Genomic DNA, 23,832 nt, shown 5'->3' on the forward strand with positions numbered 1-23,832 from the left:
GAGGGATGAAGCAGATGTGACAATATGTTAAAGATTAATGAATCTAGGGAAAAATATATGGGTGTTCATTGTTCTATTCTTGCATTTTTTCTGTAGGGTGGAAAAAAATTTTTATAATAAATTTACTTTTTATTGGTGTTCAATTTTTTTAAATAAAATTTTGGGGGGGGGGGGTGGTCCCTGGGTGGCTCAGCGATTTGGTGCCTGCCTTCGGCCCAGGGCCTGATCTTGGAGACCCAGGATCGAGTCCCACATCAGGCTCTGTGCATGGAGCCTGCTTCTCCCTCTGCCTGTGTCTCTGCCTCTCTCTCTGTGTCTCTCATGAATAAATAAAATCTTAAAAAAAAAAAAGTGTGGGAATACATCAACAATATTTCTGCAACTAAAGATTTACTAATGCAAGCCTCTTATTTCAAACAATTGCAATATACTTAGAAAGATACAAACCAGAGTCAAGCAAAAGACAGAAGCCATACACACACACAAAAAAATTAATAGATAGGACTATAGAAAAATGTAAATAAAACGTTTCTACAACAAAAATGTAGAAGTAAAAAATAGTAATAAACTGAAGGAAAATATAGAACAGGAAAAAAGGCTACTGTCCTTGCTATATACACTCCTTATAAATTAGTAAGAAAAAATAAATACTCCCCAAGGAATATGCCCAAAAGGTATGCAGAAGTAATACAATAGGAGTGCCTGGGTGGCTCAGTCAGTTAAGCATTTAAGCATCTACCTTCAGCTCAAGTCATGATCTCAGGGTCCTGGGACCAAGTCCCACATCAAGCTCCCTGCTCAGCAGGGAATCTACTTCTCCCTGTACTCCTCCCCTTTGCCCATTCTCTCTCTCTCTCTCTCTCTTTCTCTCTCTCTCTCTCTCTCTCAAATAAAACCTAAAAAAAAAAAAAAAAAAAAGAGAGAGAGAGAATAAAGAAAAAAAACTCAGTGGCCAAAATATGTCTTTAAGTGGCCAATTTCCATAGTCATCAAAGGAATTTTAATTAGGGACACCATGGGATCCCTGGGTGGTGCAGCAGTTTGGCGCCTGCCTTTGGCCCAGGGCGCGATCCTGGAGACCCGGGATCGAATCCCACGTGGAGCTCCCCGCATGGAGCCTGCTTCTCCCTCTGCCTGTGTCTCTGCCTCTCTCTCTCTGTGACTATCATAAATAAATAAAAATTAAAAAATAAAAAAATAAATAATAATTAGGGACACCTGAGTGGCTCAGTCAGTTAAGTGGCTGACTCTGGCCCAGATCATGATCCCAGGGTCCTGGGATCAAGTGCCTGTGTTGGGCTCTGTGGTCTCCGGGGAGTCTGCTTCTACCTCCCCCTTGCCCCTCCTACCACTCACGCCTGCACACATGCACACTCTCTCTCTAATAAATAAAATTTTTTTTAAAAAAAGAATATGGGCGCCTGGGTGAACAATGGTTGAGCATCTGCCTTTGGTTCGGGTCATGGTTCCAGGGTCTTGGGATCGAGTCCCACATCAGGCTCCCTACATGGAGCCTCTTCTCCCTCTGCCTGTGTCTCTGCCTCTCTCTCTGTGTCTCTCATGAATAAATAAATAAAATCTTTTTTAAAAAGAATATGAATTAAAACAACAGTGAAGTGCTTTTTGTTTAGTTTCGCTTCTCTTGCTTTGTTGATTAGTAAGGTGAAAAAGAACAGTGTTACCCAGTGTTTGAAGGATGTGGGGGTACAAGCAATTTTACACTTTGTTTATAAACCTTTCAAGGTCATTTTGACAATCTACATCAAAATGCCTTAAAATTTTACACCCCCTTTGACCCAGTGATTCCCCTTTTGGAGGTTTATCCCAGGGTTTCTCCTCACGGAAGAGTCAAGTACATGTAGAAGGATGTTCAGTGCAGTATTTTGATAAAAGCCACAATATTGAAACTATCTACAATATCTAACAATTGAGGTGAGAGTAAACAAATTATGGTACATCCATACAGGGAGACACTACATTACCATTAAAAATGATAATAAGGGGGTGCCTGGGTGGCTCAGTTGGTTAAGTGTCTAACTTTGGTTCAGGTCATGATTTCCGGGGGGGTGGGGGTGGGGTCCTGGGAGGGAGCCCCGCATCAGGTGCCCTGTTCAGCTGGGAATCTGCCCCTCCCTCTCCTTCTGTCCCTTCCTCTCCCCCTACTTGTGCTCTCTCTCAAATACATAAATAAATCTTAAAAAAAAAAGATGATGTGGATATATTTGTACAGAAAGGTGTTCATAATTTTCAATGAAGAGAAGCAAGTTAAAAACAACATGTTAGGGATGCCTGGATGGCTCAGCAGTTGAGCATTTGCCTTTGGCTCAGGGTGTGATCCCAGGATTGGGTCCCACTGGGGCCTCCTGCATGGAGTCTACTTCTCCCTCTGCCTATGTCTCTGCCTCTCTCTCTCTGTCTCTCTCTGTCTTTCATGAATAAATATATAAAAATCTTAAAAAAAACACATGTCAAATATGGTCCTATTTTTTTATAAATATATTTACATATGCATAAAAAACTCTAGAGGGACATTCTCCAAAATTTGTGTAAATGGTTTTTTGGAAGAAAGTTGTTATGGATGCTTTTCTCCTTCTTTTGATTTCTGTATTTTCTAGAGTGTTTACAATAAAAATATTGCTATTATAATTTTCTTTAAAAATACAGATCTTTTTTCAAAAGATCACAGGTTAACATCCCCTACTATATTCCCTATCCCTGGAATAGTACCTGGCATGGGATAGGTGCATAAAAATAATATTTGTTCAATGACTGAATAAAAGAATCTGGCTCAACTCATGGATATGGTTGAAATTTATATTGTGCGGTGAAATAAACCACAGATGTAGAGTCACAAGGGCAGGGTTCAAGCCCTGACTCCTGCTTTAGCCTTGTGGCTGTGATTACAATCCCTTAATCTCTTAGTGTCAGCATTCTTATCTAGGACATGGGGACAAAACCTACATCCCTTAGGAGATCCGTTATGAGAAATATTATAAGTGAAATATTTGTAAAGTGCAGAGTAAGGAGGACTAAATATCGACAATGAACCTGTAACAAAGAACAAATGAGTATCTGTCAGGTGACTGGCGGCCTGGCCTGTCTTTTTTGCATATTCCTGGAGAGAACTGAGCCATTGCCTTGGTTAACACAAGAATTTGCCCAGCTGGCTTTGTGGAAGTCCAACAAAGCTTTCTACCTTCCAGCCTTGAGTTTTCTAATTTCTGGAATCCCTCCTCCTCTGAGTCCCTCACACAGATAATACCTAATCATTTTCCATACCTGGATGAAATTCCCTTCGTATTCAAAGAAAAGCAGTGGCCACATGATGCTGATGATAGAAGGGAAGAGCTTCTTCAGAGGGGTCTGGAGAGAGAGAGAGAATCAAGAGCAGCATCTCCAGGAAGGCCTTGCTGCAATCACCACCCCAGGTTCCCTTCTCATGGCTGGACTCACCGGCAGGGACTGCCCCACAGTGCTATGTGCCAAGGCCTGGATGTTGGCAGTCTTCTCTTTCACCTGCTCCACCAGTGTCTGCACCTCTATGAGGTTGTCTGGGGGGAAGGGGATGAAGGGCACCAGAACTGGAAGGCTGGCTGTTCAGCTCTTCTTCCCATCCCTCAGGGATTCAGTCAGGACCCATGCCCCTGTCCCTCTCTTAAGACCCAGAAAAATGACAGTTCCCCTGAGTCATTGCATTGCCTCCAGCTGCTCAACCCCCTGCTCCCGTCTTCCCTCTCACCATCCAGGGTAAAAACGAAGACCACTGTGTCAATTTCCGTGAGGGATGGCAAGATGGAAGTCAGGAAGTCCTCCTGGGAGAAGCAGAACTGGGGACCCTGTGCAGACGAAGATGGGAGTCCCCCCCCTATGAAAAACTCTAGTACATAGACCTGGAGACTGCAGAGGGCCTCACAGGACCTCTCATACAGTGTTTTGTATATAGATCAAAGAAGTGAGGCTCAAGGAAGTAAAGTGTTTTGGCCAAGATGATGCAGCAAGTTGAGGGAAGAGCACTGGACTAGAGCCAGCTTTAGAGGGCAAACCCAGAGCCTTCTACCCTCCCTGTGCTGCCTCCTGACCTCTAACCCATATTCCTTTTTCTGAACTGTCTGCCCTGTTGTACTCCCCAACCTGTCTCCATCTCCCCTTACCTCCCACTCTCTGCATACGAGTCACCTTCACAACCTGTCCTATGTCCCATCATCCTCCCACCTGGTTGATGAGCTCAGCCTTCTGGTTAAACATATCACTGTGATCACCAATGAGAAAGCCACGGACATCTTGGAAATCTGAAAAGTTTAAGGACAGGGAGAGAGGAATGATGGGCTTTATAGAAAAGAAAGGTTCTAGGCTTGGGGGGATATTAATGGGGCTTGGAGGAAAGCGGCAAGGGGGTGTTGGGTGAGGTAACATGGGAGGCCACGTCTAAGCAGGGCTGGGAGTCCAGGGACCAAAGCCTGAGTAGGGTTTCAAAGGAAGGAGCAATTAACTGAAATGCCTATTCAGATACAAGAGGATGGAGAGCGAATGAGGAACCCCCATGGGTTGGGAGTAGAAAAGTGTTTGGAAGGCAGAACAATTGGTTTGCATCAGGAGGAACCAGGAAGAAAGTATGGACTGGGGCCCCACCAGCACCAAACGTGTGGATGCACTCCACTCCATCCATGATGGCAATGATGCCAAGGGTCTGCCAGCCAACCAGGTATACTCGGCCTTTCTTCTCCAGGCTGAGAATGGGGCAGCAATCAGGACATGGGAGGAGACATCACAGTGAGAAAAGACCAGGAATCAGGGAAAGATGCACATGGCAGAGCACAGGAGTCAACCAACAGAAGGCCTGCTACGACCCTCCACCATGCAGATCTGTTCCCGTCAACATGCTAACATATCTGGTAGAATCTCCACTGCTCTGGGGATATTCCCCATCCACACCACCTCCCCCCTTCCAAAACATTTTCACCCACCTGCTGCTGGCTTGTTTCATCAGGGCAGCAATCTTAGGGCTTTGACTATAGGTCACCTGATGAGCCCGCTCAAATGTCCGCAGGATTTCCAGAAGGCACCTGGGAGAAAGGTCACCAGCTCCCAGGGTGGTCCCAGTGCCCCCTCAGAAAACTTAGGTACCCATCCCTGCTCAGGAGAAGGCACCATTCCCTTAAAATTAAGTTGTGCTGGTCCCTAACGGAGGTGCAGTGAGTACTGTCAAAATGCATTACAGAGGACAGAAAGGGCTTCGGTGAGCAGAATGCAAAGAACAGACAGAGGGATAAGGACATTAAAAGAGCAGTAGGAGGAGTATGGGATCAGACTTGATGAGGAGGTAAGTGGGGATCTGGGAGCCAGCCAAAGACCCCAGTAAGGGGAAAAGCCCCCCAGTGGAATGGGCTCTTTCTATATGACCTGGAGCATCCCCAAGTCAAAAACTTTTTGAAACTAAGTTAGTTTTGGATGTCCCAGGTGGGCTCAGGGATTAGTGGGACCTGAGGAAACCAGAGTCCACTGGAACCAATTGAGACTCAGTGACTGTGTGGTAAGAGTCCCCGGCCAGCTCTTTTCCCACGGGAAGAGAGGTGAGGGCATCAGCCTTGCTGCCATTAATTCATCTCTGCATCTGGACTTGCCATCCCTCAACCTGTACCATCCCCGTACCATCTCTTGTCCAGCTCCTCCCTACCTCTGAGATGCTGCAATGCCCCGGTCCACTGTCTTATGGGCTGCCAGTAGCAGGGTTTCCAGCAGGATCTTGGTAGCGCTTCCACCTTTCATCCGGGATGAGCCACTGAGACCCTCAGGCTGAGGAGGTGATGACACCCAGAAGGAATTGGGAGAGGAAGGAGGGTCCTGGAGTTCACTAGTTAGTGGCGACTGGGCATGCTCTCTGGTTAGTGACTCCTGGCATGGAGTCTGGTTAGTGATTTCTGGGCATGCAGCCTGGTTAGTAACTCCTGGGCATGCAGTTTGGTTAGAGGCCACTGTGCCTGCATTCGGCAGTATGAACGGTGCCCAGTGTGCTAAGAGGAGTGCTGGGTTGAAGGCTTAGCTGAAAGAAAAGAGGGTAAAGGCCACCTCTGGTCATTTCTACAGTATATTCAGGACTCTGAGAAGGAAGCCACAGTTAGCAGGAAAGAAGTGTTTTCGGAGAGGATTTTGTTTTGCTTTGTTTTCAAGAACCTTCTCCCCACCCAACCCCCCATTTTTTTCATAGTGCTTTGTCAATCCAAACACCACATTTCATGTTCTTTGGGCAGACCAATGAAGCAGCCATTGTAACAGACAGGGATGTAACACGACACATCAAGCATAAAGAGATCATTGCAAAAAGAATGATAAAAACGGTGTTCCTGGTGTCTGAGAAAAGGAGATTAAAAGTAAACAACTGCAGACAGGAGGAAAACTGAGTGCCTGAGAGGTGAAAGATACAACCACATGCGTCATCCGGGGCTACTGCCTTCCCATCTCACAAAGGGAAGAGCAAGAACCTCACATATGTGCCCATCACTGGCAGAGAGGGGCAGGGGCAGGGATTTGGCTCAGGCCCTTGTAAAGTCAAAGTGAGGGGAGATGGTGCTGGATCCCTAGTGCTGTGCCTCCTTACTCCTGAGAAAAAGGTGCAGGAGCATTGGAGGCTTGGAAGGCCCACCCAATTTTGAAGAGGATTAGAAAGGTAGAGTGGGCACCTGGGTGGCGCAGTGATGGAGCATCTACCTTTGGCTCAGGTTGTGATCCCGGGGTCCTAGGATCAAGTCCTACATCAGGCTCCCCATAGGGAGCCTGCTTTTCCCTCTGCCTATGTCTCTGCCTGTGTGTCTCTCTTGAATAAAGAAATAAAATCTAAATTAAAAAAAAAAAAGGCAGAAGAAGGAAGCCGCCTCTCATAGTTTTAAGCCCATATTTGAAACTAAAACATAAAAAGACACAGAAAGCAATTCACCATTCCATTCAATACTCTCTACTCACAGATGCAAAAGAGATTCTCCACACAGGAAATGCCCTAGACAGGTTAGGAGGTTAATGATTACTGACTTAGGAGATAGGGTTAGGATGGAAATGCAACATCTTAAGGTGAATGATGAAATGAGAAAATCGGATTTGCTTTACGACATTTTAGTTGACACACAATGTCTGGAATTCAGACAAGATGTCACAAAACCAGAGGCATTTGGGTGGCAAGCATTCCCCGGGTGGGGGTGGGGAGGATCCTACCCCAATTGCAGGATTGAGCACAAAAGCTTCCTGTTTCTCTTGCAGTTTCTGCATCCGCTCTGCTATTTGTCGGAATGTGGAACTCCAGTCTTCAATGGGGTCATTTCTGGGGCCCACAGAGAAAGAAGTGGGGAGATTGTGAGGATCTAAAGGAAGGACCTCAGATGGGAGTCGGGATCAAAGACCACATTGGGATTGGGGTCTAACATCAACAACCTCCTAGAGGTGTGTTTTGAAGCTTCATAGGGCACTGTGTCCCTGAACCCCAAAGATCAGGATTAGTAAAACATTCAGCAATTCAATCCCAGAACAAAGCCAACACTCAAGTTTAAAGCTCCAGCCTGAGGGACGCCTGGGTGGCTCAGTGGTTGAGCATCTACCTTCAGCTCAGGGTGTGATCCCGGGATCCTGGGATTAAGTCCCTCACCTGGCTCCCCGTAGGGAGCCTGCTTCTCCCTCTGCCTATGTCTCTGCCTCTCTCTGTGTGTCTCTCATGAGTAAATAAACAAAATCATTAAAAAAAAAAAAAAAAAAAGCTCCAACCTGAGACCAGAACTTTTTGTATCCTGGTCCTTGTGCATGTCCCATTGCTATGGCCATACTACCTACAGCTCTCTGTAGGTCCCTGGAGGAGTACCCACCATCAGAATGTCAAAATTGCCACTTTATTTAGTCTTAAGGTCCACCAGAAGCCCTTCCCATTCCTAGAAATATATTCTGGCAATCTCCCCAAATAGTGAACCCTTCATTACCTGAGGGAGGAACAGCAGCTCCTACTGAAGGAAGAAACTGCAAGGTATGAGGCACCGCACCTAACGGTTGGCAAACATTTCTTGAATATACCAATTACAAACAAAACAATATGCTACTGGGACAGGAGAGTAACAGTCTTGATTTCTGCGTAGGTGTGAGCCTGAAATCTCAGAGAATGGGGATCTTCTGTAGTTGACCTCTGCTGATCAACTTTGCTGGGAGATATTCAGCGCATCTTCCACTGTGGCAGGAGCTCCAAGAGTGACCTCTGTATAAGGCCTCCCTAACCTCCCCATATCATCCCATCCTTTCAAAATCTCTACCCCTTCTTGAACTATCCTTGTATTTTTTTTATCTGTATTTCCTCGACGGCAAACAAGTTTCATATATTACATGCCTGTTGTGTAAAGTGTTTCCTATAATTGGGCCTCAAACTGCTGCTGGAAGTCCCTGGAGACCTAAGCAGAGTGAGAAACCAGTGTTCACCATGTGGTTTAAAATGGAGATTCCCAAACTTGGCTAGTCAAAATCACCTGGGGAGTTTTGTTTTTTAAAAAGTACCCATTTCTGGATACCATGCCCACCCTGAGAGTCAGCCTCAGGAGTTCTGGAGTGGAGCCCAAAAATCTGTATTTTTAAAATGCTTCCCAGACGACTCTGAAGATCAGCCAAGTTTGGGAGCCACCGATTTAAGGAACAACTGGAAGATCTCCACGCCTACATTGTTTGAAATCCTTCATTTCACTTAGTCACAGTGCCTGAAATTAGCATCCACTGCAGCAGATACATTTTTGGTGAAGGAGAGTCCTCCATTAAAAGGAGCAGGGTTAAAAGTATCTCAGACTCATTTATATCTTCACACAAATTACACTACAAGCCTGGAATCTGGGAGTTGAGGAAAGGACCTCAGAAAGCACGCAGCTGTCCCTCCCCCCAAGACCACCACTGAATATGCAAGGCTGCTCTTGAGGAATCAACAAGCCTTCACTGGCATACTCCAGTGACAGGAAGCCTTCAGCTCCACCAGGAGGCCCACTCCAGTGGTTAAGTTAGCAGAGTTCCCCAAAACCGGCTGTGCACCAGAATCTCCAGGGATGTTTTCAAAAAATAGGTATTTCAGGGCCTTACCCCAAAGTGACAACATCAGAGCTTTCCCTCAAGGGGCTAAGAATCTCCTTTCTTATTGCTTCAACACCCTCAAGGCTGCACAACCACAGAACCACACCAGAGCACTGTTGGTTTCATAAGCTGACCTCCTCTGAGCTCAAAGTGATCATCTACACAGAGAATAAGGTGGAGGGGATTTGGGGGGCACAGAGTTCTCAGGAAAGGGGAACAGGGTTGGGGATTTGAGTAGCCAGAGGGGACCCACGGGATGCATGGAGTGACAAAGGAGAACGGGTGCTAAAATAAGGAAGCTGGGCAAAGAGGAGTCAGAGGCCACTTAGCCACTGAGCCACTCAGTCAGTGGCTCAAAGGAGCCACTGCTCCTTTGAAAAGATGCTTATCTCTATGGTATGCATTTTCCTGAGCCCATTCTATCTTGCGGCCCTGTTTTCCTTGCCCCTCCATTGCCTGTTTTGAATGTATGCTTTCCGGTATTTTATGTGGCCTTTGAAAGCTGCCTTCAATCCTTTCTGAAACAGGGGAATAAATCAACCAACCAAAACCACAACAACAAACCCCCCAAACAAAAGCTTCATAACTTAGGGATAATACTTATTTACTTTACTATTCTGAGATGTGCTGAATAAGACCGCATCCACCATGCCTCTCCTTTATGATTGTACTGTAGATGTTGACAGGTTTCCTCTCCACCTCCCCCAGGGGTCTGAGCAGTCCCTGCCTTTCATTACAGCAGGCTCACCTGGCCATGTTCACAGGGTTGAAACCAACCAGGACAGGCAAGAAGATGGCTGGGTTGTCCATGCAGTAATCCATCTGGCCTGCCACAAAGGGAGCCTGACAGAGGGTGGGGTAGAAAGGACGCTTGATGAGAGGGGTTACTCTAGTGTTGCCCACAAGGCCCATGAGCATCAGAATCCCCCAGAATCCTTGCTAGAAACGCCTATTCCTAGGCCCAGGTAAGATCTACTGGGTCCACAGTGGAAGGGGAAAGCTCCAGGCCTGTATTTTTAACAAGTTCCTCCAAGGAAATCCTCTGTGTGGTAAAGTTTAAAAGCTACTGAACTAAATTGTATGCTCCTGAAAGTCAATGTCCTGCCCTCCTGTGTGCCTCCTTCCACATCTAGCATGGCTGGACTCATTTCTACTTAGTGAATTGTTCAAATCCATATGCTGCAGCTGTGAGAGAAGATTGTGGGTCACCTCACCAAGTTGGTGCTTCTCAAACAGACTACCTGGAATTTTGTTAAAATGCAGATTCAGACTCGGTGGTTCTGGGGCAGAGCCTGAGATTCTACATTTCTAGCAAATCTTAGGAGATACGCATGTTGCTATGCAAGGACCATGCTTAAGTAGCAAGAGACCGGTCCAGGGGTCAGCTTTTTCTGTAAAGAACAAGAGTAAATATTTTAGGCTTTGGGGGCCCTACGATCTCTGTGCAATACTTAACCCTACTGTTGTAGCAGGAAGTGGCCACAGATACAAAGTAAACACAAATGGCTGTATCTCAATAAAACTTTATTTACAAAAAAAGTCAGTGGCAGGACTGACCTGGCAGTGTAGTTTGCTGACCCTAGGAATGTCCATCTACCTTGGTCGTTGAATGGATTGATACACAGGTATTCTGAAACAGGATCCTTTCCCTGTTATCTCACATTCATGCAACTGGATCTTAATTGGTGAGAGTAAAATCAAAATTCCATGTGCAAACCCTTTCTGTTTTCTAGCCCCCACTTCATCAACCTATTTTCCATGCTATGGAACAGTCCCACCCCTTCCTCCCTTTAAAATGGTTCCACTAAGCCTGCCTTCACACTCACAGAGAGTCCCACGGAAATGCCAATAACAATCACCCTCTTCTTCCCAGCAGCCACCTAGGAGAGGAAGATGAGTGAGACAGCGCCACAAGGAACTAGAATACAAACCTATTGCGTGGGGATGTTGGGGTCAGCACTGGAGGAGGGAATGGGCTGTGGCTGGAGTGGGGGCTTTTGTATCATCATGACAAGGGACAGACAGAGGTGTCTGGTTGACTCGCGACTAAACACATACCTTTTTCAGTTCTTCAATCCCGTGCAGGGCACTGTCTTCTGTCCCCTCCCTAGATGCCACCACAGACCTAAGAGGACAGACTCCAGGTCAGTGGCACTGGTTTAGAAGCAGAAGTCTATGGTATACTAAGACAGAGAACAGACTGCTTTGAAAGAAGGGACTGAGGGAAAAGCTATCATAGACTGAATACTCTCTATTTACTAGACGCCATGATCAATACTCTATAGGGCTGAAAAACTCACATACCTACATGCACTGGTCAGGTAGCTCTGGTCAGGTAACACATGTACGTGAAGTGGGCCAAGTGTAAGGCAACAAGAATGACAGGGACCAAGCAAGCTGGACACAATCTTCACCTAAAAGTCTTCAAATGAAACTTCCAAAAAACACTATGCAGGCCACACAAAATATTCATAGGCCAACTTGGCTTACCTGTCACCCCCTGCAATGAGGTAGGTGTAAAGAGGTTTCTGTCCTAGACCTTTCATCAGCTGGTTAAAGGAGACCTGTCACGGGCGAGAGGACATGAAGTAGTGATGACAGTGAAGGAAGCGATTATCTTGGATTTTTGACACCTAGAGGGTAGGGGCTGTATAGGGATTCCCTTAGACCAGTGCTTAAGCCAGTACTGCTGGGAATCTGGCACTTAAAATGATTGATTGGGGGTGCATGGGCTGTAGAGACATGAGTAATAGTGGGGCTCAAGTGAGTTCAGAAGATATGGGGCTCCGTGGTAAGATCTAGCTGTTGGAAGAGAGGGTTAGAGGGGACCACGTAGGAGATTAGCTCAGGACCATTAGCTTTATGGTCCTGAGAGTCACCCAGATAAGGGATCAGGGTACTCACCGACATGAGAAATGCCATCCTGCCAGAGGTACCCCCTCCACTCAGCACCACCAGTCCCCCCTCAGGCTCCTGAGAAAGGAAAAGAACACCTATGTCACCAGGGCCTAGCTCAGGTTGGGGGGAAGCATATTCTTTCTTTGTCAACAGCAGAAGAGCAATTGTGGAGACTGCTTAACCCTCCTCTTACGACAAAAGGAAATAGAACATAGGCAATATGGTGTTGCAGAAAGAACACCGTTTTTGAGAACGAAACTTCAGTCTGACTCCTAACTCTGGCTTAGCTACTTATTCCAACACTGACTTGTTCCAGGAAGGACTGAGAGCAGCCTTGTCATCAACCAACCAATCAATAAAAACAATGTTCCCCAGCAATCACTAGCTGGATATATTTGGGCAAGCTACTGTGATTATTCTTTGTTTTCCTATCTGAGAAAAAAAAATGGAGACCATAACACCAATTTCACAGAGTTTTGCAAAGGTAATGAGTGGGAAACTACAATGTCAATTATAAAGTATTACGCAGGTAACAGTTATTATAATTACTGTTGATTAATAAGATGACAATAAAGATCCCAAAGGGAGGACTGGGGGAAAGGAGAACTGCGATGGAGCAAAATGAGAAAGGGAGGTCAAGAAAAGAGAAAGGTGGAGGGAGCAGAAGTTCAGGATGGGGGCAGATGGAGAGTCTGTACCTTTAGCACTTCCTGAACTTTTCCAGCCACTTGTACCATGGTAGTCAGAACTGATTCACTATACAGTCGCTGTAGGGAACAGGCAGAAATCAGGAGCCAGGTAAAGGACAGAGGATTTGGCACAGGGGTGGGGGTGTGAGTGTAATTGGTGAAGTGGAGGGGCCCTTGGGTCTCAAACATCAAGGACCGTGGTCTGAGAGAGCAGACGTTAAGATGTGGTTGGAGTTGGTATCTTTATTTTCAGCGGCCAGGGGATGGGTCTGGGTCACCTGGTATGTGGGCATGATTTGACCCTCCTCCTGGAAGATCTCAGCATCACATTGCCCCAGCAATCGAACAATTTGCTCGGCGTCTGCTTTGTCCAAGTCCTGGGTCAGTGGATTTGACTTCTCTGTGATTGGCAGGGCTGCCTCATACCCAGACAACTGGAGGGAAAGGGGCACAAGGATACAGTCAGGAAGCCAAAGCCTCATTCGTGCCTGCTGATCTGGAGGTAAGAGTGGCAGCAGACACAATGTTTGGACACACACACACACACACACACACACACATCCACTCCATCCGAGGATTTAGCCTGCGCTTGGTACTCTGGGCCTAATAGGGGCAGAAGATCAGGAAGGAAGATGGGAAGGAAGAGAGAGAGAGTAGAAACCCAGCATGGAGGGAAGTCCAGACGAGACATGATTCTAGGAATCAATGCAGAAAACCGACATGTAGAAGGGGGTCTCACCTCCCACTTGCCAGGCTCTGGGGTCTCAATCACATGTTGAAATCGTTTTGTGCTGGGCATGGTCACACGCTGTGGACACCCTGTCGTGCCTGCCTCTTCAGCCACACAAACCCTTCTGTCACGCTAACTGCTTCCAGCTGGCAGGGCCTTATCTGAGCTACAGTGATGATTAACCCAAGTACCCTGGCCTCTCTGAGCACCACCCCCTCCAAGCACCACTTGCTGTACCCTTTCCTGGTCAGTAGACCCCCCCCCCCCCCCCCCCCCCCCCCCCCCCCCCGCCCAGCCCTCTGATCACCCCAGGGAAGCTCCTGGGGTTCCTCTGGGCATGTATGCAGACCGTCTAGCCTCAGCTTTGCCCCTGAGGGGGAAAACCTGAGGTTCATTACTCTTAACCTTTGGATACAATGACCTGTTCTCTGGATGGCCTAAAACCTGGAAGTGCAGGATAAAACCCAGGCCCAGGCCCAGGCCCAGGCCCAGGCCCAGGGCATTGAGAATCCCTGAGCAAGAGTGCCCTGGGACCAGGATGCATCAGGAGGCCAGAGATCAGGGTCCTCAGGGACAGCAGAGGTCAGAGGACCTGGGCCATGGCGTGATCACATGCTCAGAACACACAGTCCTCCCTGCTCCTCTTGCTCCATTTCACTCTTTCATCTCAGAAGGAAGGCAACAGAAGCTTTGGAGCCCCAGGGGGGCACACGATGAACTGAATATTAGAGGCAAAAGTACCACAGAAATAGAAATGCTGCAATGAGAATTAGAAACCAAAGCATCTGTCCTAAATATAACATTAGCCAACATTTATTTACACTGAACCATGCACTTTTCACAAAAGGTATCTCATTGGATACATCAACACTAGGAAGATAATACTGACACCCTCATTTTTCAGATGTTGAAACTGAGGCTCAGACAAGTTAGGTCATTGCTTAAGATCACACAGTTGACAGAATTGGGACTCACACCCAGGCTGTCACTCCAGATCTCATGAAATACCTGAAGGATTTACATGTTTGTTGAATGAATGAAGTAACTAACAGATTGGTACAAATTAATGATAATCCTTGACTCACACAGTGTCATAAATAAGATTTTTTAAAGACATTCCCCACCATTGTCTCATTCGATCCTGCCAACGGCCCTATGAGGTTCTGGACGCTCTGATTTTAGGAAACCTGACACTCAGATGACCAATTGCTCGGCAGTAAGTGGCAGAGCTAAGACAAGACCGTAGGTCGCTGCTCTTTAGATTCCTCCCTATAAACCCAGCAATCTCGATCGCTGTATCTCCAGCTCTTCACACGCCCGGACACATAGGTGATGCTCAATAAATATTTGCTTAATAAATTCAAGAATGAATGAGAGAGCGAAGAGAATCAATACCACATTATGAATGGGGAAGAGATTTAAAAGCTGACGCAGTCTACAAGTAGGAGATTGTTAAAACAATTCTCTCCGCCACGCTATCCCCTCCCGCAGGGAGGTGGCATTCTCCTCCCAACTTGGCTAATTCCACCCGGGGAAGGAGGGGCCCTCCAGGTGTCGGAGACCCTCGCACCCGCGCCTCTCCCCACGCCCCCGCAGGCTCCTGGGACCCAGCCGCGAGCAGAGGCAGGGGGACCCGAGAGGCCGCCAATGGGAGGGTCGTAGGAGGAGCCCCGGGAGAACGGGGTCGGAGGCGGGGGGATGAGGGGGATGACGGCGGCGAGAACCCCAGCGGGGCGGGGCGGGCCGGCACGTCCCGCTCGGGCTGCGGCGGAGCGAGCCGGGCCAGCTCTGCAGAAGGCGGCGGCTGGCTGGCCGGGACGGTCACATCCCGCTGCAGGGGCCGGCGGGGCAGCCGCACTGCCTCCCGCACCGGGACTCAGGCCAGCGGCCAGGCCGCCCGGCACCGCCCCCTGCCCAGAGACAGACTACGCGGCCGTCCGAGCTCCGGGGGCCCCCGCAGCCCCGCGGCCCGCTCCCGCTACGCCTCCGCCTGCCCCCTGCCCGCAGCTCGGTCCGCGCTGCCCGCCGCGCCGGGCCCGCGCCGGGATGGGGTAGGGCCAGCGCCACCGCGTCGGGCGATGGGCCGCCCTCTGGGCACCGAGCAGCCCCCCGAGGCCTGACAGACCACGAGGACCGGCGGAGGTGGGTGTGGGCAGGGCAGAGCCGCCCACTGGGGACGCCCGGGTGATGCGGGGGCGGGGAAGGCGTGGGGAGAAGGGGGGCTCCCGGGCCGCTGTGGGCGGTGGGGAGCCCGGGACAGCGGCTGCCACCCGAGCGTTCTGGGCAGTCCTTGACCCCCGCCCCCACAACTCCTGCCACCTCCAGGAGCCCCGCCTGGATGTCAAGCGGATGCCCCGGTGCCTCCCAGCGGACTCGGTGGGGACCATGGCTTCGCTGATGCCTCTCTCCCCATATTTAAGCCCCACGGTCCTCCTGCTGGTCAGTTGTGACCTGGGCTTTGTGCGAGCAGGTGAGTAAAGGGGTAGTAGCATCAACCAGAGCTAGTCCGCGGGTGGAACCTGTTAATCTGTTAACTCTGGCACCCACAGACCGACCTCCCTCTCCTGTGAATGTGACAGTCACTCACCTCAGAGCCAACTCGGCCACTGTATCCTGGGACGTCCCAGAAGGCAACATCGTCATTGGCTACTCCATTTCCCAGCAAGTATGAATCACCCTTCTGCTCCCTCAACCTGTGTCCTTGGATCTGTGAACATTCCTTCAGTTGCCCCCACCCCAGACCTCAGCTCACCACCTGGTGGTGGGGGAATCTGGGAGCAGGTGTTCCCTGGCTCCGGCTGCCCTTTTCACCCTTACTCTGTGGACTGCTTGCATGTTCAAGAGTCCTGGGACTGGTGTGAGACTGCCCTCCTGTCCCATCATCTCCCTGCAGCGACAGAATGGCCCTGGGCAGCGTGTGATCCGGGAGGTGAACACTACCACTCGGGCCTGTGCCCTCTGGGGCTTGGCTGAAGACAGCGACTACACAGTGCAGGTCAGGAGCATCGGCCTCCGAGGAGAGAGCCCCCCAGGGCCTCGGGTGCACTTCCGAACTCTCAAGGGTTCTGACCGGCTACCCTCAAACAGCTCAAGCCCAGGTGAGGGTCTCAGCTATTCTCCACCCCCGAAAGCACTGGATTCCCTGGCTTTTTACCGGCCTTCAGCCTGTTAACTTCCCCCAATCAAGCAACAGTCTAGCTTAGATGAATAAAAGGATGATTTAACTCATCATACTGCCAAGAAACGCAGGGAAAAGGTTGGCAGGGGACTGGGTCTAAACAGGCTGATAATGAATCGTTTGGGAGAAGGGCTTAACCAACCTCAGTTCACGGCCACCACAGCCTGCGTGAGTACTCACCCACAGCCTTCCTGCTTTTTGGTCTCTAACTACCTGTCCACCAACAGCTTCCTAGAGAGGCTAAGAGGGGCAACCCTGTGATGGGTCGGTCTACCCCGACACTAGTCCCCAGACTCTCCATCCTTACCTGTCTGCAGAGAAGAGCTCTCTAGCAGCTCCCCATAACCTGGAGTCTATCTCCTCCTCCTCAGGTGACATCACAGTGGAGGGTCTGGATGGAGAGCGACCCCTACAGACGGGGGAAGTGGTCATCATTGTGGTGGTGTTGCTCATGTGGGCTGGTGAGTGAGCAGCTGGACCGGGGACCAAGGGCCGGGGAGTGGGGCTCAGTGCAGGAGGGAGGTGGTGAAGGAGAGAAGAGATAGGGAGAGATTTTGAGTGGGGAGATGCTTAGTCGAGGGGGGTGAGCAGAAGTTTGAGGAGAAAGGGTGCCTGGGTGGCTTCATGGCTGAGCATCTTCCTTTAGCTCAGGTTGTGGTCCCAGGGTCCTGGGATCAAGTCCTGCATTGGGCTCCCCACAGGGAGCCTGCTTTTCCCTCTGCCTATGTCTCTGCCTGTCTCTCTCTCTCTGTGTCTCTCATGAATACCTAAAAATTAAAAATCTTAAAAAAAAAAAGTTTGAGAAGAGGAAGATTAAGAGGGTGATGCTCACACGAGTACTAGAAATTCAAGGGTTCTCCTCTCAGGTTTTCTAGAAACTCTGTGGGTATCTCACTGCCCTTCACGGCTGTGAGTAGGGAGGTCAAGATCAAGGTGCAGATTGTATTGTTGTGTTTCAGCTGTAATTGGGCTATTCTGCCGTCAGTATGATATCATCAAGGACAACGACTCCAACAACAACCCCAAGGAGAAGGGGAAGGGGCCGGAACAGAGTCCTCAGGGAAGGCCAGTGGGGACAAGACAGGTGATGTGCGGCGAATGAGGGAGGGAACGGTGATCTTGCTTCTAGAAGCAGCCAGGGAAAGGGAGAAGGCCAAAGAGGGGTAGGAAGAGAGGGAAGATGGATATTTGGGATGCAGGCGGCTATTCCCTTCCTGAAATCAGAGACTCAAGCCTTTTTCTTTTACAGAAAAAGTCACCGTCCATCAACACCATTGATGTATGAGTGAAGAAACAGAACCAGAAAATGGATGCACTAACAACCTGGGGATGGGATAGGGTCAGGGAGAGCTTCAGGCAGTGATGTGCCCAAGAGTGAAGGATCCCACAGTTTCCCAGAGGGTAATGACACTCCCACAATCTCAGGCCTGGTATCCATCCTCTTTCCACTGTGAGCAGGGCCAGAAGGTAGGTCTCTTAGGGTCTGTGCCCCTGGACCTGAGGAATGGCTATCAGATGGGATATGTCCTTCCATCCCCCAGATCCAGGGGAGAGTCACTTGTTCAACCATATCCCACTAGGTCCCAAATGGGGCCCCCATTTCACCTGCATCAGGACTCTTGGCATCCCCAGTTGCCCCCACATCTTGCCTCTGGGTCTCAGAGAGGGGTGTTTCTTTGGCTACTCCCCCTCCCCCAGCAATGAAAAGGAATTGCCTGGGTCTGGAGGCAGATGCTGCACTGCACTACTCCAATGTCTTCCATGGAGCCTCAGGTGCTCCCTTCTCACCTGGTAGCCCATTCAGCTGCTGGTGATCTCAGCCCTTGGACATTTTTCCAATAAAGGTTCTTGGACAAACTGGAGCTGACTGTATGGTATACCGTATAGTATGTTAAAGACATTTCCCCACTGTCTCTCCCTTGACTGTGAAGGGCCTCTCACACCACCACCAACTCGACAGGAGCACTCTGATTTTTAGGTGTTATTTTGATTCTCTAGCCTGGGAGGGGGGTGAGGAGGAGGCCAGAAATGGGTGTAGAAAACTAGAGCCCTACTTCCTTTTGTTTTGTTCAGTGAGAAGGGGGGAGAAGCAAAAGAAAGGAAGATACCAATTCTCCTGCACCAGGGGAAGTGAAAAGTTATACCACATGAGAGGGGTCAGTAACCTTTTAGGTTCACTGCCCACATTGATAACCAAGCTCTTCACCATTTATTCCTCCGATTCCTCCATCAAGCCTGAGTCAATTTCCAGAAAAGGACTGAATAGTATCTTGGGACAAAGGGCAGAGCAGCTATACTAATGGATCCATGTGCTCCTATCCTGTGCATTCCCATACCTATTGTTCCCTGCCCTCTGGCTTTCCCTTTTGTCTGTCTCTGTTCATCCCGTCAAAGTCAGTAATAATTGTAAAGTGTAAATGAGTTTATATTCACTCTCTGCCACTACATCCAGAGGAGGATTATGGAAATAAAACTGAGGGATTGGAATTCCCCTGTCAAAAGACTTATACTTTGGGTTCTGGGGCTACTTGTTTCCTGTATAAATAGGGGCTTTCCTCTACTCTTTCCTAAATACCAAGGGGTTGGGGGGGATGGTGCCAGTGAGAGAAATATCTATTGACATTTGCAACCACGGTGGGGGAAAGGCTTCAGAACCCAGAATCTGCTTGGACAGCATATGCTACCCTTTCTGGAGAAGTATAGGTCTTCTCGGCTTCAGATTTTTCCAGAGGAGGTATAAGAATAATTCTCCTAACTCTCTTTTTCTGCATCTCAGGCTCTGGTACAAGAATTTAGAACAATAATTCTGAAAGGGACCCCAATCTATACAGATCAAGAAGTCAATATCCTTTTTACTTAACCAAGCTCCAACCCCAGTTATCACAGGACTTAATCTTAGGCAATCGGGCGAGCCAAGCTCCGGTTTGCCCTCTGCCTTGAACCACAAAAGCATCCCGATCTGGGCAGCAGTCTTTAATCCACTGCTACCTAATTGTATAGTAGCACCTCTCATTGGCCACTGGTTCCAAAACACTCATCTCTCAGACTCTGGACACATCGTTTCTTGGGATGGAAGTGGCACAGAGTATAAGAAGCATGGCATGGAGACAGGGAGCTAGGAGTTCAGAACGAATACACAGGGTGTTTAAAAGCACCAGCTCAGGCTTGAATCTCAGTTATAGCCTTTACTATTAGTTTGGGTAAGTGACCCCTCTAATCCTGAGACTCCTGGTATGTAAAATGGGACTAATAATGCCATCCCCTTCAAAAGGCGGCTTTGAGATTGAATGAGATAATGCACAGTACCTGGCAGGCGCATACTGAGTATTCAGTTAGCAATCATTATTAGCCAGCCTTGCGATCCCCTGCGAGTCATATAACCTATTTGGGTTCAATTCCATCCGCTGCAAAACGTATGGAAGCAACTGCCCTGATTTCCTCCGAGGTAGTGAAGATCAAAATAATGCATTCAGCCACACTTACTCTCAACACAGCGCGAGAAACACCGCGATTACGTAGGACCTCGAGTTGGCCTAGGACTTGTGGGCGTGGCTTGAGCTTGGGTTTGCAGGCAACGCCGGGATTGGTTCGTGAAGGAGAGGATTCCATCCCTCTCGTTGTCCCGCCCTAGGCCTCACTGCGCCTGCGCACGTTCTGTTTGCATCGCCGCGAACCTACGTGGTGACCTTGCGAAGTGTGTTGCGCCCCGCTCGCATCTGCGTCAGCGGCAGTCGCTGCGGCTGCGTGGCGGGTTGTCCAGGTAACCACGGGAGTTGTCGCTGACTGGTGGCAGCTGAGAGGCAGGTGTTCGTCATGCAGTTGAAGCACCTGAGGACCCTGCTGAGCCCTCAGGTGAGGAGTTGCGTGCCTCTTCCCTTCCCCGCCCGCCTTAACGTTGCAAGAAAAGGGGGAACTGAAATGTCACGACGTTGAGCGCCTACTGTATGCGGAAGACTGAAGGCTCTAAGGATGATTCGACTCTGCTCGATAGTGTGCAGTAGGCGAGACGGACCTCTTAGCCTCGGTAGCTTTCATGCCCGTTCATTTAACGTCAGTTGTGGACGAGGAGGCCCCGTGGTGGGCGCGCTTGTAAACTATGAGCCTAAGTCTGCACCCAAAGAAACGAGCGCTCTAGGTGCAAGCCCCAGAGAAGGGGTGCAGAAGACCTCACGTTCATTCTGATGATGAAGATTTCAGATTCAGAAGAGGCGGGGCCCTGGGGGAGGAACCATGCTAAAGAAAGGCTGGGTTTTGGAGCTGGGAGACCAGAATCCAAGTTCTAGGGCCATCTCTACTTTAAATAAATGACCCAATACCGTTGACTTTGGCCCTCGTCACACAAAGTCTCTGAGTGGAAAACGGGAGTAACAATAATTAGCAACCTGAGGGGGATTTGGAGGAAGAGTTAAAGGAAGTAATGTACACAAAGGCCATTGCAAACTTAAAAGCAGTATTAAAACTTATAGACAGGAGAGCATTCAAAATTCAAAGGACAAAGTCATACAAAGCTAATGATAATATCTGTCACAAGTGAATGTTTAATAGGTAGGGCAGCATTAGTTGTTAAGATTGTGGTTTGTGGAATCAGACATACGTGGACTTAAATCTTGGTTCTGCCACTTCTAAACTGTGTATGTAAACTTGAGCAGATTACTTAACCTTTCTGAACCTCAAGTTTCTGGTTGTAAGATGTACCCAAAAATGGCATCCGTCTCAGCGTTATGAGGTAAAAGGAGACTGCATATTAAGCACTTATCAAAGTGCCTAGCCTGTGGTAAGATCTTGTTAAAGATTAGCTTTTATTATTCTGTTCCCTACCTCATGGAATCCTTACGACTGCTGTGAGGAATCAGGAAGGCTTCACAGAAGATGTGGCATTAGAACAGAGGGAAATGAGAGGAAAAGAGAAGTGTGCTCATTGGCTCAGTAAACTGCCCCTGAAAATGTAATTTAAAGATTTCTTTACCCTAATGGAATTATTGAAAATGAAAACCTCCTTCGGTCTTTGAAAATAGGATGTCATGATGCAGGGAAGGGCGAATGCCCAGAGTTGGCAAAATGATGAAGGAAGATGAACAGTGGTTATTGAGGAGCCCTTCAAACCTAATTTAATCAAGAGTTGGAGGGTGGTGAAGGTGGTGGTGTGGCTATATTCTGACTCTGAGAATTTTGATAAAGAAAGCATGTTTTTTTTTTTTTAAACTTCTGACTTCAAAGGTAAGTGGATTAGGAGTGAAAATTAACAAAGTTTGAAACCAGAGCGCTAGAGCCCAAGTAATTAATCATGCAATTGGAGCAGAAGCTAAATGTTTAATTTCAAGGAGGGAAATCCTTAGTGCAGAACCATTAAGTGAGGACCAGGGCTGGTGGCAGACAGATGTGGCAAAAATAATTCACTGGGAGATGGTCACTTCTAAATTGGGCTTCTGTGCAGTGCATAGTCCTTGGGCGGGGGAGGGGGGATCCAAAAAAACTAACCAGGTGGCATATTCATCCTAAGTCTCAACTCTAATTGTCTTACTCCCTATTCTGGAATTTTCAATGTCTCTCCCTTTCCCACGAAATAAGCCCAAACTCCTTGGCCAAATTTCAAAGATCTTTCTTGAGCTGGACTCACTGTCTTTCCTGCCTTACCTCCTCTGTTCTATTTGCAAGGTAGTTGCAGCTAAATTAAATTATTATTTCTTGACCAGACTTGCCTTTGCTCATATCATTCCTTCTACCTCAGATAATTCCTCTCATTTAACTGCATCCATTCTTCAAAGCTTAAAGTTGATCATTTATTTTTTTTCAAGATTTTATTTATTCATGAGAGAGACAGAAAGAGAGGCAGAGACACTGGCAGAGGAAGGAGAAGCAGGCTCCATGCAAGGAGCCCGATGTGGGACTTGACCTCGGAAATCTGGGATCATGCCCTGAGCTGAAGGCAGATGCTTAACCACTGAGCCACCCAGGTGTCCCAAAGTTGATCATTTAAACATGAAATTACCTTAGGCCTCTCCAAACTATTACCATGCTTTGTATATGCCTCTCTTACGGGACTTTTCCTGTTTCTGTACCCATCTTTTTTTTTTTTTTTAAAGATTTCATCCATTTATTCTTGAGAAACACACAGAGAGAGGCAGAGACATAGGCAGGGGGAGAAGCAGGCTCCCTGTGGGGGAGCCCAGTGCGGGACTTGATCCCAGGACCCCAGGGTTCATGTGCTGAGCCAAAGGCAGACGTTCAACTGTTGTTGAGCCGCCCAGGTGCCCCTGGTTTTGCTCCATCTTATTAGCCTGGGACAGGGCCATATTTTGTTCTTTGTCTCCCACTCAGTTCCTGGCCACATGCCTTTCTCAATAAGGTATTCAAAAAATATTGAATGAATGACTAAAGACCAAAACTTATTTTTTTAAAAAAAACCTATCAGACCAGTTGAATTTATTTTAGTAGCAGTCCTAGGATATGAGAGAGTGAGGCCATTGCAGGGGCACATTGGTACAGCTGATTTAGCATGCCACCTCTTAGTGCATTTGCATAATAGTTTGCTAAAGCCCCTTGTTCTCCTGGTCCAGGGTTTTATCGTCTTGGAGACCAGGATGCATCACAAACATCTGTTTATTTTAAGGACTATGATGAGGAAAATTGACCAAATCACACTAGAACTAAAGGAACTAGAAAGCTTTTGTTGTTCTAGAAGAGCATCTGGGTTTATTCCCCCCCCCCCCCCCCCCCGCTGTCTCTGCAGGATGGAGCTGCGAAGGTGACCTGCATGGCTTGGTCCCACAACAATGCCAAATTTGCTGTCTGCACAGTGGACCGAGTGGTGTTGCTATATGATGAGCATGGGGAGCGGAGAGACAAATTTTCCACCAAACCAGCTGACATGAAGGTGAAGAGAGTACTCTGTGTGTACTTAACCTGTTGATGGGGCCTTAGAAATCTGGAAAACTTCATAATTGACTCCCCAGCCTTTGGCATAGGAAATGGCTCTTTTCTCAGGACAAACCCCTCAAGCTTATTATAATCACACATACACCTCTTCTTCTCTTTTCTCTTTCATGTGTACTTATTACCTTTTTTTTCTTTTTTTAACCCTTAGTATGGCAGGAAGAGCTATATGGTGAAAGGCATGGCTTTTTCTCCTGATTCCACTAAAATTGCCATAGGACAGACCGACAACATCATCTATGTGTACAAGATTGGAGAAGATTGGTGAGAATAGAAACTGGGAGATGGGGTGACCTGGAAAAGAAGGAGAGGGTAGAAAGAAATGCCTC

General features: G+C 48.2%; 3 protein-coding genes across 9 annotated transcripts in view; 2 read left to right on the forward strand and 1 right to left on the reverse strand.

Annotated features, from left to right (window-relative positions):
* Positions 1–20,221, reverse strand: part of GCKR (glucokinase regulator) — a 32,535-nt gene extending 12,314 nt beyond the window's left edge. The window contains exons 1-17 of one of the 6 annotated variants that reach the window (XM_072767421.1): positions 13,402–13,558; positions 12,941–13,096; positions 12,672–12,740; positions 11,980–12,048; positions 11,566–11,639; positions 11,134–11,200; positions 10,902–10,955; positions 9,824–9,918; positions 7,956–8,015; positions 7,204–7,309; positions 5,675–5,793; positions 4,965–5,063; positions 4,630–4,727; positions 4,213–4,289; positions 3,740–3,836; positions 3,454–3,551; positions 3,280–3,363 (exon numbers count right to left, since the gene is read on the reverse strand). In XM_072767421.1, coding sequence (XP_072623522.1) covers positions 3,280–3,363; positions 3,454–3,551; positions 3,740–3,836; positions 4,213–4,289; positions 4,630–4,727; positions 4,965–5,063; positions 5,675–5,793; positions 7,204–7,309; positions 7,956–8,015; positions 9,824–9,918; positions 10,902–10,955; positions 11,134–11,200; positions 11,566–11,639; positions 11,980–12,048; positions 12,672–12,740; positions 12,941–13,096; positions 13,402–13,461 — 1,482 coding nt within the window. In that variant the 5' untranslated portion in view covers positions 13,462–13,558. Of the gene's footprint in view, positions 1–3,279; positions 3,364–3,453; positions 3,552–3,739; positions 3,837–4,212; positions 4,290–4,629; positions 4,728–4,964; positions 5,064–5,674; positions 5,794–7,203; positions 7,310–7,955; positions 8,016–9,823; positions 9,919–10,901; positions 10,956–11,133; positions 11,201–11,565; positions 11,640–11,979; positions 12,049–12,671; positions 12,741–12,940; positions 13,097–13,401; positions 13,561–20,053 lie in introns of those variants that run through there. The other 5 variants (XM_072767422.1, XM_072767423.1, XM_072767425.1 and 2 more) reach the window with 5 other exon arrangements.
* On the forward strand, positions 15,150–18,432 carry FNDC4 (fibronectin type III domain containing 4). 2 transcript variants are annotated; one of them, XM_025984016.2, is made up of 7 exons: positions 15,150–15,534; positions 15,718–15,862; positions 15,942–16,057; positions 16,286–16,490; positions 16,942–17,031; positions 17,530–17,654; positions 17,820–18,432. In XM_025984016.2, exons 2-7 carry the CDS (start codon positions 15,742–15,744, stop codon positions 17,853–17,855), a joined length of 693 nt encoding a protein of 230 aa, XP_025839801.1. In that variant the 5' UTR covers positions 15,150–15,534; positions 15,718–15,741; the 3' UTR covers positions 17,856–18,432. The 2 variants fall into 2 exon arrangements, with proteins under 2 accessions (XP_025839801.1, XP_072623534.1); XM_072767433.1 differs by lacking the exon at positions 17,530–17,654 and having other exon boundaries at positions 17,820–18,201.
* Positions 20,098–23,832, forward strand: part of IFT172 (intraflagellar transport 172) — a 37,643-nt gene continuing 33,908 nt past the window's right edge. The window contains exons 1-3 of the mRNA XM_025984002.2: positions 20,098–20,422; positions 23,301–23,444; positions 23,655–23,767. Of these exons, the coding sequence (XP_025839787.1) occupies positions 20,384–20,422; positions 23,301–23,444; positions 23,655–23,767 (296 nt within the window). The 5' untranslated portion in view covers positions 20,098–20,383. The remainder of the gene's footprint in view (positions 20,423–23,300; positions 23,445–23,654; positions 23,768–23,832) is intronic.

This window comes from Vulpes vulpes, chromosome 8 (genome assembly GCF_048418805.1).
Source record: "Vulpes vulpes isolate BD-2025 chromosome 8, VulVul3, whole genome shotgun sequence".
In the NCBI taxonomy this organism is placed as follows: Eukaryota; Metazoa; Chordata; class Mammalia; order Carnivora; family Canidae; genus Vulpes; species Vulpes vulpes.

Coding starts and splice junctions, on each gene's coding strand:
- FNDC4 (XM_025984016.2), top strand. CDS start 15,742: ATGCCCCGGTGCCTCCCAGCGGACTCGGTGGGGACCATGGCTTCGCTG. Junction 16,491..16,941: donor CTCAAACAGCTCAAGCCCAG/GTGAGGGTCTCA, acceptor CCTCCTCCTCAG/GTGACATCACAGTGGAGGGT. Junction 17,032..17,529: donor GGTGTTGCTCATGTGGGCTG/GTGAGTGAGCAG, acceptor GTTGTGTTTCAG/CTGTAATTGGGCTATTCTGC.